General features: G+C 41.2%; 2 protein-coding genes across 5 annotated transcripts in view; one reads left to right on the forward strand and one right to left on the reverse strand.

Moving 5' to 3' along the window:
• The window catches only part of zdhhc1 (zinc finger DHHC-type containing 1), a 254,802-nt gene that overhangs the window by 113,547 nt on the left and 122,897 nt on the right, over positions 1-18,358 (forward strand). The gene's annotated exons all lie outside the window — the stretch shown is intronic.
• The window catches only part of LOC109935254 (11-beta-hydroxysteroid dehydrogenase type 2-like), a 56,224-nt gene continuing 50,719 nt past the window's right edge, over positions 12,854-18,358 (reverse strand). Inside the window, exon 4 of the mRNA XM_048606038.1 lies at positions 12,854-15,644. Coding sequence (XP_048461995.1) covers positions 15,292-15,644 — 353 coding nt within the window. The 3' untranslated portion in view covers positions 12,854-15,291. The remainder of the gene's footprint in view (positions 15,645-18,358) is intronic.

Below are 18,358 nucleotides of genomic sequence, written 5' to 3' on the forward strand. Positions count from 1 at the left end.
GAATTCTTTGCCACAAACAGTGGTTGAGGCCAAAATATTGGATGTTTTCAAGGAGTTAGATATAGTTCTTAAGGTTAAAGGGAACAAAGAGTATGGAAAGAAAGCGTGACGATATTGAACAGTGGAGCAGGCATGAAGGATTGAATGGCCTACTCCTGCTCCTATATTCTATGTTTAATGGAAGGTCCTTAGATTGATGTATTACAAAGAGTCCCTTCCTCTCCTCTGTAGCTTTCCAGCCTTAAGAGTAGCTGAGGAGATTACTTAATTTCATTTCCTAATGATATTTTAAATAACTAAGATACAAGTAAAACATTTGTTGCTTGAAATTTGTCTTGGGCAATGGTGAGATACAGGAAGTATCAGATTGCAGGTCTTTATTAGCTAGGCCTGATATTCAGTTGAGTTACTATCACTGGATTAAATATCAAGTATTGTGAATGGCCAGTAGCCAGTCCGATAGAGTCCTTTGCCATCCTGCTCATGGCTACACTGCTGCTTCTACAATATGCATCCCAAGTGACAACAGCTGCAGATGAGATGGAGACTTTAAAGGCCTGAAGAGAGCAGTTCAGACATACTCACGGGATGGCCTGTGAGAGGCTAGGGACAGGAATGGTCCCAGCCCACACTGCAACATCTCACCATAGGCCTCAGCAGTTTGGCCAGCTTGGCTGACAAGTGCTAGCTAGAAAGGAGGTGGAAAGAACAGCAAAGCTGACATCCTGAGTGATGCCTCTAGGTTCTATGATTCCCATACTACCATCTGGGGGCATCTACTCAGTCTGCCCACTGGTGTGTTGGAGGGCACATTTTTAGGTACCTCAGGCAGTCTACAAACCTTTTTCAATGGAGGAGCCCAGAATCACTGTAGCAGATGCCTGAGCAACCATTGCAGCACTTTGTCATTCTGTGAAGGCCATTGGGCATTCTACAGAAGCTGCAATGCAACCTCAGCCAGGAGATACTGCAACAACGTGGTTTCCACTGCTCGCTGGATGTAAATGGCCAGCCTTTTCATACTGAAGAGCTGAAGAGCATGGGTTTCAACCTTTGAGCTGAGTTGTGGGCAAGGCTGGAGGGCAAACGCCTTCGCCATAACTTTCTGGCTGTGATCCATAAACTTTCAGGCAGGCTGTCCACTGAGGCAGGAACTTGGTTTGTCAAACTTGTCAGCCTTTCTCTGCATTGGTGAGTGAGGTCTTGCGGTGTAGTATAACATCCATGCCTTTGAGCCAGAAGTCCCACTCCAAGACTTGATGGCAGTGGAAGGTACATTTATAACACAGCCAAACAGGTTGACTATCACCCGGTAACTGATGGGAGTGGGAGAGTTCCGTGGCCAGCCAGGCCACGTGGTAACTGTAATACAACGGCCACCCCACGTTAAAATATTCCATATGCAGGTTCTTGCCACAGTTTGGCTCACCCAAACTTTTCATTTTGTGCCGTTATTATTGGACTGCCTTTCCCATATCCGTCTACTCAATGTGCCTCATTCACCCTCTCCATGCTTCTGCCCATTTCACCATCCTATCTGTGCTGCCCTGAAGCCTATTACTGTTCTGCACACTGTTGCTCATGATGATGCATGACTTCTCATTAATCACAGAAAAATGCTCCCGCATAAAGAGGAACTGGAGTAGATGACAGCTCCCAAAAATAAATCCACATCTAAGCGTGTCTTTACAAATCATCCTGGCAACAGAAAATCCTGGAGAAAGAGAAGACATACTGAGATCATGGACCAATGCAGACAAGAATCAGCCAGAGAAATTGGGTCTAAGCACAGCTTGGTGCTGTGCTGAGCTACTGCAAGCAGGCTTATAAATCAGGTTGGGCCATTATTAGGAAGCAGTCTTCTGGTGATTCTTTAAACAATACACTCTGATTACCAACCGAGTATCCACTGGACAATTTAAAAATGTAGAGAAAAACTAGTAATTCTAGGCTTGAACAAATAGTGGCTTCAACAAGTGAGTCAGAGCATTCCTAGTTTACAGGGACTTTCCTTCATATCTGATTGCCATTTCAGTCTGTGCCTAAAGTTTACGTTTCCATCCAGAAAATATTTCTCCTTTTCCCTTTAACTGGTAAATGTGAATACCAAGGGGTGTATGTCAGATGACTGAATATGACCAAGTCTGCACAAGGCCAGGGGAACAATTCAAAAGGAATGTTCAACATTTCAGTCTTGTTGTTTGAAGAACAGTTGTTCTGTGGGGAGATACATTGTCATGTTTACATTCAAGAGCAAAAACAAAAGGAGGCACAAAAAAGGTTCCAGCAGTTGAAACCAGAAACTTCAGAATAGGAATCTACTTTGACCAGTACTGCAGAACAGGCACTATGACATTGTGCTTAGTTTTATGCGCTGCCTGGTATTGAAGAGTACAACTGTATGCACTGTGCGCATAACAGAACATGCTTGGCAGATCAGATAGAGAGGTAAACTCAACAGATCACATTTCTGTTGGTGTTCAGAAGAATTTGGACATCTCTGTACATGAATCACAGCAAGTCATCATACAAGTACAGCAAGCAATTAGGATGGCAAATGGTACCTTGGCATTTGTTACAAAGGGTTGGTGTGTAACAGTAAGGAAGTCTTATTGTGATTGTACGGGACTTCAGTAAATTACTGAGATGCCATTATAGAGTTTTGGTCTGTTTACTCAAAGAAGGATATACTTGATGTAGAGAAGGTACGGCATGGTGGCTCAGTGGTTAGCACAGCTACCTCACAGCATCGGGGAACTGGTTCAATTCCAGCCTTGGGTGACTGTCTGTGTGGAGTTTGCACATTCTCCCCGCGTCTGTGTGGGTTTTGTCCAGGTGCTCTGGTTTCCTCCAACAGTCCAAAGATGTGCAGGTTAGGTATATTGGCCGTGCTAATTTGCCCATAGTGTCCAGGGATGTGCAGGCTAGCTGGGTTAGCCATGGGATATGCAGGGTTACAGGGATATAGTAGGGGTGTGGGTCTGGGTGGGATGCTGTTTGGAGGGTTGTTGTGGATCAGCCAAATAGTCTGCTTCCACAGTGTAGGGATTCTATAAGTGTGCAACAATAGTTCATTACATTGATCTCTATGATGAGAAAGTTACGTTATGATAAGAGGTTGAGTAGAATGGGCCTATCATTCAGAGTCTTGAAAAATGAGAGGTGATCTTATTGAAACATCTAAAATTTGTTGAGGGCTTAAGAGAATTGATACTGTTTCCTCTAACTCAAAAGTCTGGAGCTTGGGTTACAATCTATGAATAAGGGGCCAGCCTTTCATGCCCGAGTTGAGGACAAAGTTCTTCATTCAGAGGGTGTGAATCTTTAGATTTCTCTGCTCCAGAGAGCAGTAGGTGCACAATTAAAGAGTTTATTCAAGACTAAGATTGATAAAATTTACGGGCACTAAAGGAATTGAGGATAGGCTGGGAAACTGAACCTTATGTAGAAGTTTGGGCATGTTCTTAGTGAATGGCAGGCTGAGTATGGCCTATTTCTTATGTTGACTAAAGAAGAATTTAAGGCGTATAACAAATTTATAAATAAGTAAAAAGCTAAGGATAAAGGGGTGGGATGCAGCGGAAGAAGGAATAAAGTGAAGGTCCATGATTGGGTAAAAGGAAGGAATGACCTGTCTCAAAAGGGATAAGGATATAAGGCAAAAAGGGTGGTCATGGAATAAGAAACAATGGGTCTGGAGCAGAGCTTCCCAATTTTGCCTTTCCCACCTTGACTCCCTTTTGATGCTTGAAGATGACTGTGACCCTAGAGCTGGGAGGGCTGTCTGAGTGCAGCAAGCTGTCTATAATCGCTGGATTTTAAAAAGTACCTACCCTTGTCAATGGTTGTTTCTGCACAGGAATCAGGCTTCAGAGAGCAGCTAGTTAGGCCATACTGACTCTTTAAAATGTGAGGATTTAAAGGAGTCTTATAGCTGTTAACACTCAATCAGAGCTCTATGGCAACCATTGCTGCTGTGGAGTTCGCGACCTCAAAATTTCAGCTCATGATCCCACCAGGAATTCTGCAATTCTGTCCCCCCCACCCAAAACTCAGTCCGAAGGAGGTATAAATAGCAACAGGGGAATGTGCATTAGCACATGCAGTCTGAAAAATGGCAGCAGGAATTATGATCTGAAACTGATTAGTTCAATGTTGAGTTTGAAAGGTTGTCAAGAGCTTAATCCAAAGATCAGATTCTGTTCCTTCCCTTTAAGGTGCATTGGAGCAGTGTAGGAGAATGTGCACAAGCAGGTCAGTCTTCTAATGGGACAGAGAATTAAAATGGCAAGCGAGTCCAGGGCCATGCTTGCAAACTAAGCAGACGTACTCCATGTAGCAATTGCCTTCTGCTTTGGGTATTTCCAAGATATAGGAGACTTCTTAATGAGTACCCAATATAGTATAGAGTAAATTATTATTTTACCCGGGCAGAGTATTTGGGGCCTAAGACCATGGGAAAAGATGAGGAGGGGAATTGCCAGGCAGAAAGTAGTTTCATAAACTACGTGATGGGAATCCTCTGTACAGCAAAAGGAAAGACATGTTGAAAGAAATATTGTGGAACATTGTCAGGACAGTTGCATTAGAAAATGTTTGAGAATAGAATAGAGTCCTTACTTGAAGGGGTTGGGAGAATTGTATCGAAGGTACCTATCGGATTCACAGAGTTTATAGCAGACATTAGGGGATGGTCTATCCCCAGAACTGGAGATTGAGAAGTAGACAAAGTGAAGGGAAGAGCCAGAGATGGACCATGTTAAGGCAATGGAGGAATGGAAATTAGAAGCCAAGGAGATAAACAACAGAGCCATAGCTGAAGTTGACTAGACACCACTGGGAATTCTGAAGTACAGAATAATATTTGGAGACCATGTAGGCTTCCAAAAAAAATTGGATTTACACTTGGCTGCATTTTACACTTACTCAAATTCCATGTGAAAGAGTGGCTGATACTCACAATTTAGAGTTCAGTCACTGTAGCTATAGTGCAACGAATATCTGAGCGTTATAAATACCTTTCTAGTAAATTGATGCTCTGTGAAGGGATATGTTGTGTGAGTTAATTGTCTTGGCTCCAAGAGGAGGATATAGCACTCTGAGCACCTTATCACTCACTGCCAGAACCTGTAGTTCAGGCTCCAATAACCATCTGGAAAAACACTGTTCTAGTAAAAAAAACTGTACTAGTAGTTTCACTGGTGGCACCAACCCACTCCATGGGGAGTCTTTCCTTATTGTAACAGAAACGGGTTAGAAAAGAGAACTGGTTATGAGAATAATGTATCAGCCTTGGGCGATAGTTGAAAACCAATAGGGTTCATTGAATAAGGATCCATCCGCCACAATAACTGGGCACTAACATTGCACTTCTTTTGCAGAGTACAATGCTGATACCTCTATATTTTAAGAAAATCTGTCGTAACTGAAAGAGTTGTACAATGATATTTTTCTATAAGCACCATAGTTGAATGTTTAAAGTCTGAACTGGAGCCTGTATTCGAATTACCTAACATAGTTCCAAAATGTTTTCAAGCAATAGCAATTCTCCATTAGTTTTCAGTCTAGAAATGTATTTGGATCCTTAACACTAGTGTTCGTGTTCCTGTACGTACCATCCAAGTCATGTAAGAAGGGAGCTTTTGCACGCGATACATCGGCATTACTTGGCTGAATGTAACCAAACACAGAAATATTTATGAATGAGTATTCTCATGCGCACATTGTAAATATCCCAGAGCTGCTTATTGGCTGAGTTTATCAATTACCAGATCTTCAATGGCAATTTTCAACGGTTGCATTTGGCCATATACACTGGTTCATAAAATTGGTAACTAGACGCCCTAACTATCTTAACTATATCTGGAACTTGAACTGCAAATTTTAATTTTTATTTGCACACGCTTCAGTTTTGAGGGAAAAGCTACATTCATTTGTATCATTACCTTATAGATTAAACACTCCCTTTGTGTTATCTCTCACGCTGCCACCATTTCCTGAGTTACTGAAGCAGTTAGGAATGACATAAAGGCAGTAGATGGTGATGACTCAATGGTTTAACCCGTTTTCCCATAGGAAAGGACCACCTATGACTAGGAATCTTCCCTCAATGGCACTGTATATAGGCCAACAGTTGGCCAACAGCAGTTGGGTTGGACCCACCAGCACAACTACTGATATAGTTTATTTACTACAACGGTGTTTTTCCAGATGATTATTGGAGCCTGAACTACAGGTCCTGGCAGTAACAAAGTGCTCTGACTGCCAGCTTCTACTATTTCCTCAATGTGGGGCCAGTAAAATTGAATCACACAGTGTCCCTTCACAGAAAATCAAAATACTAGAAGGCTATCCATAACCTATAGACATTAATTGGATAAAAGGTACGGTATCCACTTTATGCAAGGAGTTTGAGTAAGTGTGCAAAATGGAGCCAAATATACTGAATGAGAAGAGCAACAACAGTTACCAGCAGTCTCTGCTGGATTATTTACAAGGAATACACCAAATTAAAAATTAGTCTGACTGATTTTCACATGGCACTAACTGCAGATTGAAGGGTGAAAGGCAATCCCTAGCTGATGAGACTGACTAAGATCCCTGTCAATGCTAAGACAAATGCTCTTTGTTCAACATTTGCAGCCTACTGACAGCAAACACAAGAGTTTAACAGCACAGCTCCTTACCACAGACAATCAGTCATGTGCAACAGATAAACATTTAAAAATACGTTGGCACTGTCCTGAAATCACAAACAGCAGATCAAGGATTCAGGGCTTGTCACGAAGCCAAGTTAAGAAGGCCAAAGAACATTCAGTTCTCTGCTAAGCCAGGAGAATATATTATCAAGGGAGGTAACAATTAATAAACTGAAGAGAGACTCTAGGGTCCAAATTCTACACACTATTTTATGGCAACTACTTAAATGTTTAATAAAAACTGAAAGAACTGCGGATGCTGTAAATCAGGAACAAAACCAAAGTTGCTGGAAAAGCCCAGCAGATCTGGCAGCATCTGTGAAGGAAAAAACAGAGTTAACATTTCGGATCTGGTGACCCTGCCTCAGAACTGATGGTGGCTGGGAAAACATCAGTTTATATGCAGAAAATAGGGAGGTGGGTGGGGTAGGGAGTAAACGATAGGATAGGGCCCAAAGAGAGAGAAAGACAGTTGGACAGACAAAGGAGTTGCTAACGATCAGGCTGGGAGGGTGAATAGTTGTTAATGGGGACTGTTAGCGACTAACAACAGGGGGTGTGTAATGGCAGGCTATGTGGTAACAAGGCCTGGTGTGTGGGGTAAGGGGCTGGGACATGGGAGAGTTTAAGCCCTAAAATTATTGAACGCAATATTGAGTCCAGAGAGCTTAGGGTCCCCAAGCAGAAAATGAGGTGTTGTTCCTCCAGTTTGCGTTGGGCTTCGCTGGAACACTGCAGCAAGCCAGAGACAGAGATGTTGGCCAGGGAGCAGGGAGTTGCGTTAAAGTGGCAGGCAACAGGTAGTTCAGGGTCTTTTCTGTGAGCAGAACATGGATGCTCTGCTAAGCGGTTCCCAATGTAGAGGAGACCACATTGTGAGCAGCAAATGCAGTAGACTAGATTCTGGGAAGCGCAGGTGAAGTGCTGCTTCACCTGGAAGGTACGTTTGGGCCTTTGGATACTGGGGAGGGAGGAGGTAAATGGGCAAGTGTTGCACCTTCGCCAGTTACAGGGGAAGGTGCCGTAGGGCTGTGGGGAGGTGTTGGGGGTGAAGGAAGTGAGGACCAGGGTGTCCCAGAGGTCCCTGTGGAAGGAGGGCAAGGGAGGGGAGGGGAATATGTGTCTGGTGGTGGCATCTTGCTGGAGGTGGCAGAAATGGTGTCTGATGATCTTCTGGATGTGGATGCTGGTGGGATGGTAGGTAAGGACAAGGGGAACCCTATCACTGTTGCGGGTGGGAAGAGAAGGGGTGAGGGCAGAAGTAGGAGATGGATCGGACCTGGTTGAGGGCCCTGTCGACAACGGAGCTGGGGAATCCTCGGCTGAGGAAGGAGGTGGATATTTCGGAGGCTCCCTTGTCGAAGTTGGCCTCATCTGAACATATGCGACGGAGATGGAGGAACTGAGAGAATGGGATGGAGGGAGTTCCTCCGTCTCTGACGCATATTTTCAGATGAGGCCCACTTTGACAAGGGAGCCTTGTTTCACTGGATGATATATTATATCCTGATAATATTTGTTGTGAACAAGAACCCCAGAATAAGAAAGCTCTGGCAAAACGCCAAATTTTCACATTTTATCATCTTAGCCTTCCTATCACTATCTTGGGCCCATTGAATTTAGAAAAAGAAGTCAACTGAAATGAATCATACATTCTGGACTTGGAAGCAGAAGCTAGACAGCAGAGTCAACAATCCTGCATTTAGGCATATTAAATTCAGAAATATTCTGAGAACGTAAAACTTTAGCTGTTTCTTTATTTCTAGCTCTCTTTCAAATCCAGAAAGACATTTAAACACAGAAAGAAACAAAAAAACTTAATCATACAAAACTAATCAAATTCTAATTTTATGGAAATATGTTTACAATCCTGCAGTATCTTACAGGTTCACAGAGTAGAGTTCTGACAAGCAATACCAGAGACCTTAAATGATCTCACCGAGTCAGCCAAATCAGGATAATGTTGCAGTAATGAAATGTACAACTATTTCTCCTTTACACTGTTTTAAAGTAAATGAAGATTTAATATAAATGTTTATTATGCAACAGGATGCATTTTAAAACTCAATATTCATTTGGAGGTGTTCATATAAAAATATGCACTAGAAGGAGGAGTGAGTCATTCAGCCCCCCTCAATCTTGATCTACCATTCAATAAGATCATGGCTGATTTGATGACTGCACATTCCTGCCTATAAAAACAATCTTTCACCCAATTATTTAACATGAATCTTCCTACCACTGCCTTTAAATCATTAAGAGACTCTGCTTCCAGAGCACTGAGGAACAGTGTCCAAAGACTCATGATCCTCTGGAAGAATAAATTCTCCTTAACTCTGTCTTAACTGGGTGACTCCCTATTTTCAAACAGCGATCCCTGGTTCTAGTTTCTCCCGAGAGAGGAAACAAGCTTTCTATATACAATCTGTCAAGTTGTCCCTTACTTTTCCAAACTTCAGTGGATAAAATCTCACCTTGTCCAACCTGTCCACTTCAGTTATTAGTATAGTAAACTTCACTGACCTGCTTCTAATGCATTTGCAATCACCTTAAAAACTGTACAGATTACTCCAGATGTTGTGTCACCCATGCCCTGTTCAACTGAAGCATCAGCTTCATACCTTTGAAGGTATGTTCTCCATCTGGCTTACATGCTTTGTTGACCTAAATTAACAAGTAAATTTCTTGAATAGTTGCCTACATATGTTGTTGTTAACTAATATAAATGTTGTGATTTTAGGTGCATTATTACAGAATGCTAAGAATGACTGAATTCAAAATGGCAAAATCAAAGCTCTATAACACAGGCCATTTACCAGTAAGAAAACACTGATTATTTAATGACTCATTCTTCTATATCAGTGGTTCCAAACCTTTTCAGTAACCCAGCACACTTCAATGAGACAAATAATTCCACAATACACCCACTTTTCTCAGTAGAATTGATTGCTCACAAACATTGCATTGACTTGCATTTATTACGGTATGGTCTCACTAGAGAGGTCAGCAACAGTTCACGTAAAAGTTAAAGAGGGATCAAATGCATAAATGTTTCACATTTTGTAATGACACATTTTCAAAATCTGCTTAATTCAACTATTCATCTAACTATTCATGAATCTGTTCCACACACTGAATTGAAATTCAATAAATCAGAGCAAAACACAAATTACAGTAAACTACAATTTACCAGATTCATGGGAAACCTGGTCCAACCAGAGAAAGAGCATGAGAAATTGGAACAGGAGTAGGCTCGTCAACCCCTCAAAACTGCTCTGCCATTCAATAGGACCATGGGTGATCTGACAATCCTCATATCCATGTTCCTGCCCTTTCCCCAAAATTCTTGATTCCTCCCCTAACACCGCGCATCCCCATCCCCGATCAAGAATCTATCTATTTCACTTTAATTTAAATAATATTCTTCCAAAATGAACAGCTTCACATTTTCCCACATTATACTCCATTTGCCAACATTTTGCCTGCTTAATTAATCTGTAGACTGTTTGTACCCTTTCACAACATGTCTTTCCACCTATTCTTGTCATTTACAAGTGTGGCTACAATACATTCACTTCCTTCCTCCAAGTCATTAATATATACTGTAAATAATTGCAGTCCCAGCACGGATTCCTGTAGAGCCCCACTGGTCACAGGTCACAAACCTGAAAAACAAAACCTCATCCCTAATTGCTGTGGGCACAGAGCCTTTTGATCCAGAGAGGAATTTGTGAAATTCATAAAATTTATTATTCATAAATTTCATTCACATGAAATTCCAATGGCAGGAAATATTTGAACAAGGAAAACGCAGGCAACGATAAAGAAATACCATACATGGAAAAGACTTCACAAAGACATAGAACACTTCTGTAAAACATTTCCTTCATGTCAGGTAGTAGGAAAACTTCAATATGTAGTTAGTCTAGCACTTTTCATACACTCACCAGTTACCGAAGAACCATATAAGTCAAGTGTTAGTAGTTTGTGTGGGATCATTTGCCAAAATAAAAGCAAGACATGAGTATATCCTTACTGGTATGGACATGACAACCTAAATTCCAGAAGCCTTCTGTGAAGGACGATTACACCTAAGGTAGTAGTGAAAACATCAACTCAGTTTTCTTTCACTTGTTATTGTCGACCAGTTGGAATCCAATCAATTCTAACTTGATGTTTCTAGTCAATCATCAGCAGTTTGGGTATAAAACAATTGCAGTCAACTGCATATCACCTACAAATATAGGAAGCTTTGGAGGGATACCACTGGACTCTAAAACCATGGTAAGACAAAACGCCACAGGATTGGGAGAGAGGATTAGATTTCTTACTATTTTCTATCAGAGGTTCCTCAAATGAATCTGCAGCCAAGAGGTAGAAAGGCATTAAAATTGATTAGGGAAAAGTTATTGAGTCAAAAAAAAAATCCTCAATGTTGAAGTACATGTCATTTTTTTGCTAGAGATTCACAGGTGTATGTGAGTGGAAGTACTGCACTGTAGAAAAGGAAACTTTGGGATTATTATTAGTTGTTCAACACTATGAGGTCTCTGTGCAATTCAATAGCAAAGAAATATTGACTTACGCTGACCATAGAACCTGTTGGTGTTCATTGAAAAGTTTTAAACTTGAAATGAGAGTATTGATTTAACCAATTATTGTGAATATTATTAATTTTGCTGTAAAATATAATGTAAAAATTAATGTGCCGATCACATTATCAGCAAAGAACTGAAAGAATCTGGAATGTGAGGAGATTAGAGAACAGAAGCAAGACTGAGATCTTATTGAATTGTGTGACTATTGAACGTATTTCCCCAGTCTTATTTTCTCCACCTATAGTATCCACGTGTGTTTGTTTGTCTGTGTCTGTATGGTAGTGTAGGGGGTTAAGAAGCAATTAGAGTTTTAGCTAGTAAACTTCAAAGTTGGTAGTTCAAAATGTTGTTTGCCTGTGATTAGAACTTATTTCTTTGTAATGAATGGTAGTTTCTTGTTAAGTAAAATAAACTGATCAGTGTTTTCTGTTAACCCGAGTTCATCAGACAGGAATACTGGGGGCTTTGAGCAATTTGAATAAATCTTTAGCTTTTTTGATGAACTCAGGAGTATTCGGGGCTTGAGAATTAAAGTGTTTGCCCAGCTGGGTCATGAGACTATATTGTCACCTCCTCACTATAAAAGTTAAAATAACATCCCCAATGTTTTATTGGAGCTATCTACATGCAAATTGCATTTTCAACATTAATACTGTATAGTGATTACACTTCAAAAGCACTCTGTTGGTTGTAGCCACATTGAAACATTCTGAGCTCGTTAAAGGCATTGACTTGGAATGCGATTGGCATCAAAATTCTCCAAGTGTACCTGCGAGCACAAACTGCTCCTATTCAGGGACGATCTAAGTAATTACCAACATTGTAAATATGGGCAACAATTGAAAAGATTGCTCTTAACAATCCTCAACCTCCTTGACCTGTAGAATGTGGCTGTCATCACCATATGTGGAAGCGTTTTTTGGAATTAATACCGACATGCCAGTGTTCCTTCCTGCAATGCTGATTCCATTGCTATTTTCCATTTTTATTTTCATCTTACATTGCATCATGGGCTTGCACAGGACAATGCATTATTTTGGAAATCCTAGGAGAGATATCTGTACCATCCCTAACCAGTTGTAGTCACGAGAGGTGCCATTTCAAGATACTAAGAGTCAACTACGTTTTTGTGGATGTCACGTAGGCCAAATCAGGTATGGAAAACAGATAAAGGCTGGGTTGTTAAGTATATTCAAGGGTGAGATAGTCAAATTTTTCATCAGTAATGGATTTAAACAATCAGCAAGGGGAAAAGGCGGTAGAGTGGAGTTGATCAGATCAGTCGTGATCTCATTGAATGGTGAAGCCGACTCGACAGGACAAATAGCCTACATTTACTCCTATATTTTATGGCTTTCCCTGAAGGTCATTAATAGACCAAATGGGTTTTTATGACAATTGACTATGGTTTCACGGGCACCATTACTGAGACAAAACCGGATATATTAATTGAATTTAAATTCCATCAGCTACTATGATGTGATTTGAACCCAAGTCCTGAAAACATTAGCCTTGGCCTCTGGATCACCACACCATACCACCCAAAGACTAGAAGTATTAGAATTAGAATCAGGTTTATTGTCACATGTACTCAAGCACAGGGATACAAAGTTGCTATTTCCAGTGCCAACTTATGTACTAAGATTAGTAGGTACAAAATCTTGGGTATAAATCAGAAAAATGAAAAATTAAGAAGATCAACGTTACAGTCCTTGTAAAGCTGGGTACAAAGATACCTAGGTACAAAACCTTCAAAGGAATATCTTCAGCACTACATGTGGGGTGAAAACACAAACATGGAATGGAGAAACCATTGTATACATTTCTTCCTTTGGGTTGGGACATCAATTTCTTACATTTGTGATACATCAAGAATTAAACAGGTCATACCTTGGCTGCTGAGTCCTTAGCATGCAAAAGACCTAGTACTTGCCACAAACATGATTTAAAATGTTCATACCTTTAGAGGAGATCCGCCCCGTTCTCAAAGCTTTGTTGTACCGCATACCCAAATGTGAGCAGATGATGTGATCGCCCTGGAAAAAGCAACACTTCTTCTAAATGATGTTGCCCACTCATTACTGGAGTTTGCCAGTTGCCGAAAGTAATGATATTCTAGGCTCTAGTTAATCCATGATTCTTCCCCCTGATGCATCTATAGACATAAAACTGCCTCTTAAGCAGTCCTAAAAAAAGCACATGGACAAGAATCAAAGGCCCATACTGACTTTTGTATCTACCAGCAATGATTCATTGATGTATGGAAGCCTTAGAAGAACGCATTTCTGTCATTAAGTCACTGCTAAGCCTCCTCAGGCATATCTTCACTGTCATTAACAAATACATATTTCTGGTAAAGGAGATGACATGGAGGTGCCAGTGTTGGACTAGGGTGGACAAGGTCAGAAATCACACGACACCAGATTATAGTCCAACAGGTTTATTTGAAATCACAAGCTTGTGATTTAAAATCAACCTGTTGGTCTATAACCTGGTGTTGTGTGACTTCTGACCTAGTACAGGAGACTCACTGCGTAACAGAGATGTGGTTTTGATGCAGACAATAAGTGCAATCTGTTATCATGGGTGGTTTCTCCTTGCTGATCCTCTTCTGACAAGTTGTTGGAGTTTTGGATATAGCCTCTATGAGACACCAAGAAAAGGGTTGTGTTGCCAGCACTTTCAGGGTTAGGCTCCATAACTTTTATTAACTAATAAACTGTCTATGTGCAACATTACTCTGTAAAAAGAACAGTTCACAAAGAGCTTGGAGAATTTTTATAAATATTTGTAGTTAACTTTTGAATGGCTTTTGATTTTTTTTTCCAAAACCAGACTTCTTTGATCTTTACCTCTTCATGTTAAACAATAAAAGCACAATTATATTGCAGCCAAGTTAATTCTAATCATTTATATTAAAAGTGGCATGTTCTCTTAACTCTTTTCCCCCAAGTTGGCTGAAATTCATAGAACAATTCAAGATTAATGCACAGGATCTGATTTATAATACTTTTAATTTGCAAAGGGAAGCCTTAAAAAAAAGGGCCAAGGCTCATAGTGCAGGACAATAACCAATGCCAAGAAAGTACAAGAGACAAATCAAATTTAATTCACATACAAAGTCCCATACAACTATATCAATAAGCATAATGAAATATGATTCTCTGCTTTAGACTTTTTGATCCCATTCCAAGAGGTTTCCAGCAAATCTGAGCAGTAAATTCCTCCCAGAGCAGTGTGCAAGCTGTATGCAAGTCCCACAGTGAGATTCAATCTAGTTTGAGGACCAAGACTCATTGGTTTCCAGCTGCTAGGCTGTGATTGGAAATCATGTGCCTTAAGGCACCAAAAGATCTGGAAGTGCCTGCTAGAACTTATCTATTTGTTCTCTTGTGGCTTCTGGTTACCCCAAAGATTCAGTTCAAGCCCCACCATCAGTTTTCCTCAGGCATCCAACCACTTGGGTTTCCAAAAAATTAGCTGGTGTCAAAAAGTAGTTGAAAGCCTGGGAAGATCCTGTCCAATCACATTACTATGCAGCTACTTCTAGTACAAACCCAATCACAGCCTCAGGAATCCCCGATAATCTTAATCCCACACAACAGAGATCTAATATAAAGGGTCTCTATTTGGTTTTCCTTTTTATTGTATCTAGGAATGAGACATTCTACAGAAACAGTGAAGAAGAACATTCAAATAGTATCTTTGCCTTGTGCTACTTCATACCTTATCCCTTTCATCATCCACCAAATTAGGGTTAGTGCTCACAGACTGCTTTTAATGAGGCATCATTATTCACTGCTAACACAAGCCAATTTATTTTCTATGTTTATTTGGTACAAAATACAATTCCTAATTAACACACTTGCATTTTACATTAATGTTCAGCTCAACATAAAACTAGCTTACTCAATGTGACCAGCAAAATTACAGAATGCAAACTTATTAATTTGAAAGCATTACGTATAAAATGCAAGCCTCAAGCATTAGGAGTTTCACTGGCTGATATTACCCTTTCTTGCACCTTTTGGTGGAAGTCTATGAGCAATAAAAACTTGATTAAGAATAGTATCAGTGATGAAAGAAGGCAGGAAGTAGTAGAGAGCTTTTAGCACGTCAATCACAAACTCAGTGGTGTATCTAGGTTTTGGGTTTTGTGCTAACAAAGCAGTGACAATTGTGTCAATGACTGGGCCTACTTGCTGTCGGAAAAGTGAACCAATTGACATGATCCTTTGTTGAATTTCATCAATATATTCTTCTCCGTAATCATGAAGGAGCTCTGGAGAGAGGCCATCCATAAGTTTTTGATGTTGTTGCATCCAGAAGTTGACATTTCCAACTTGTGCTTTAAATACAAAAGGTGAAAGATAATTCACATTCTCTTATGTATTAACCTTGTCAGATGTTGGTTAATAACTGAGTTACTAGACTGTTATTACTTCTAAAAAGGTATTCAGAGTATTGAGCAAATTTGTAATACTTGTAGCCTAAGCAAATCTAAACAAGATTCCTTTCCTTTTCTCCTGCCTCATTATTTTCAGAGTCAAATTTCCTTCAGATTTTCAAGTGTTTTGATCAATTGCAATACAATGTGATAAAATTAGATAAAGGGTTGATCTCTTGCTCATAACCATCAATGGCTCACTTTGCACAGATATCATTTAATATCCCCTTCAAACTGCCCATTATCACCCGCTCAAATAACCTAACCTTGACCATGCGTGAGGTTGTTGGCTTGTTCTTGTTCAGACGTGTTGTCACCATGCTAGGTGACATCATCAGTGAAGCCTCCGATGAAGCAATGTTATTCTACTCCGTTTGGAATTTATACTGTCTGGTCTGTTATGGTGAATCGTATCATTTCCAATTTTGATCTGTATGGGTTTGTATATGGGGTCCAATTCTATATGTTTGTTGATAGCATTATGGGTGGAGAACCATGCCTCTAGGAATTCCCATGCGTGTCTATGTTTGGCTTGGGCTACTATGGTTACCTTGTCTCAGTTAAACCAATGGCCTTCATTGTCTGAGTGTACCGATATTAAGGAGAGCTCGTCATGTCGTTTTACTGCTAGTTGATGTTCATGTATTCTGATGGCTAGTTTCCTTCCTGTCTGTCCAATGTAATGTTTGTGGCAGTCAATGCATGGTATTTTGTAAACCACGTTAGTTCTGCATGTTGTGGGAATGGGGTCTTTAATCCTTGTGAGTGCTTGTCGTAGAGTGACTGTGGGTTTGTGTGCCGCCATGATTCCTAGTGGTCTTAGGAGTCTTGTTGTCAGTTCCGATATGTTCTTGATGTATGGCAGTGTGGCCAGTGTGTTAGGGCGTACTGTGTCCTGCTGTTGTAGTCTGTTTAGTAGGCATCTGCAGATGCGGGGATATCCATTCATAGCGAAGACTTTTTATAGGTGCTCTTCTTCTTTCCTGCATAGTTCCGGAGTGTTGCAATGTGTCGTAACCCGTTTAAATAGTGTCCTAATGCAGCTTTGTTTGTGGATGTTGGGATGGTTGCTGTGAAAGTTGAGGATTTGATCTCTGTGGGTTTCTTTTTAGCATACCGAGGTTTAGAACACCCCGTTGGTCATAGACTCAACTTTAACATCCAGAAACGGAAGTTGATTGTTGTTTTCTTCTTCCTTTGTGAATTTAATCTCTGTGAATACATTGTTGATGAGGTGGTGGGTCTCTTCTAATTTGTTGCATTTAATAATGACAAATGTGTTGTCTATGTACAGGATCCACAGTTTAGGTTGATTGCGGGGGAGGGTGGTATGTTCTAGTCTTTGCATGACTGCTTCTGCGATGAGTCCAGAGATGGGTGACCCCATTGGTGTACCGTTGTTCTGTTTGTTTACTTGACCATTAAAGACAAAGTGTGTGGTGAGGCACAGGTCTAGTAGTTGAAATATGTTGTCATTGCTGATGGAGCTGCTCGTCTGTGTTACTGCTTCCTCTAGTAATGTGGCCAGTGTTTCTTTGGCCAGTGGGATATCGATTGATGTGAATAAAGCTGTGACATCAAAGGATACCATAATCTCATCGTCGCTGATTTTTATGTTCTCGAGGGTATTGAGGAAATCTTGGGTTGACTGGATGGAATGGGGTGATCCATCGACCATGTGTTTCAATCTCTGTTGTGGGTCCTTGGCCAGTTTGTGTGAAAGTATGCCTGGTAGGGAAACAATGGGTCTGAGGGGGGATGTCTGGTTTGTGTATTTTCGGAAGTCCATAGAAGCGGGGGTGGGGGTTGTTCGTGCCTTCTGGTTTCGTTCTCATGTAGTCCGTCTTGGTTATCTGCCCTGCATCGCTTAGTCTCTTCAGTACCTGGGTGATCCTATTACCTAGCTGCAGTTTTGGGTTTATCACCACCTGTTGGTTAGTGGTTGTACCTGCAAGCAATGCCTGTGCTTTCTTAATGTTGAATCAGAGATAGTAGGAACTGCAGATGCTGGAGAATCCGAGACAACCAGGTGCAGGGCTGGATGGCTGGATGAACACAGCAGGCCAAGCAGCATCATAGGAGCAGAAAGGCTGACGTTTTGGGCCTAGACCCTTCATCAGAAAAGGGGGAGGGGAAGGGGGTTCTGAAATAAATAGGGAGAGAATGGGAGGCGGATAGAAGATGGATAGAGGAGAGGATAGGTGGAGAGGAAACAAACAGGTCGAAGAGGCGGGGATGGGGCCAGTAAAGGTGAGTGTAGGTGGGGAATTAGGGAGGGGATAGGTCAGTCCAGGGAGGACGGACAGGTCAAGGGGGCGGGATGAGGTTAGTCGGTAGGAGATGGGGGTGCGGCTTGAGGTGGGAGGAGGGGATAGGTGGGAGGAAGAACAGGTTGGGGAGGCGGGGACGAGCTGGACTGGTTTTGGGTTGCGGTAGGGGGAGGGGAGATTTTGAAGCTTGTGAAATCCACATTGACACCATTGGGCTGCAGGGTTCCCAAGCGGAATATGAGTTGCTGTTCCTGCAACCTTCGGGTGGCATCGTTGTGGCACTGCAGGAGGCCCAGGATGGACATGTCGTCTAAGGAATGGGAGGGGGAGTTGAAATGGTTCGCG

This window comes from Rhincodon typus, chromosome 15 (assembly GCF_021869965.1).
Source record: "Rhincodon typus isolate 14 chromosome 15, sRhiTyp1.1, whole genome shotgun sequence".
NCBI lineage: Eukaryota > Metazoa > Chordata > Chondrichthyes > Orectolobiformes > Rhincodontidae > Rhincodon > Rhincodon typus.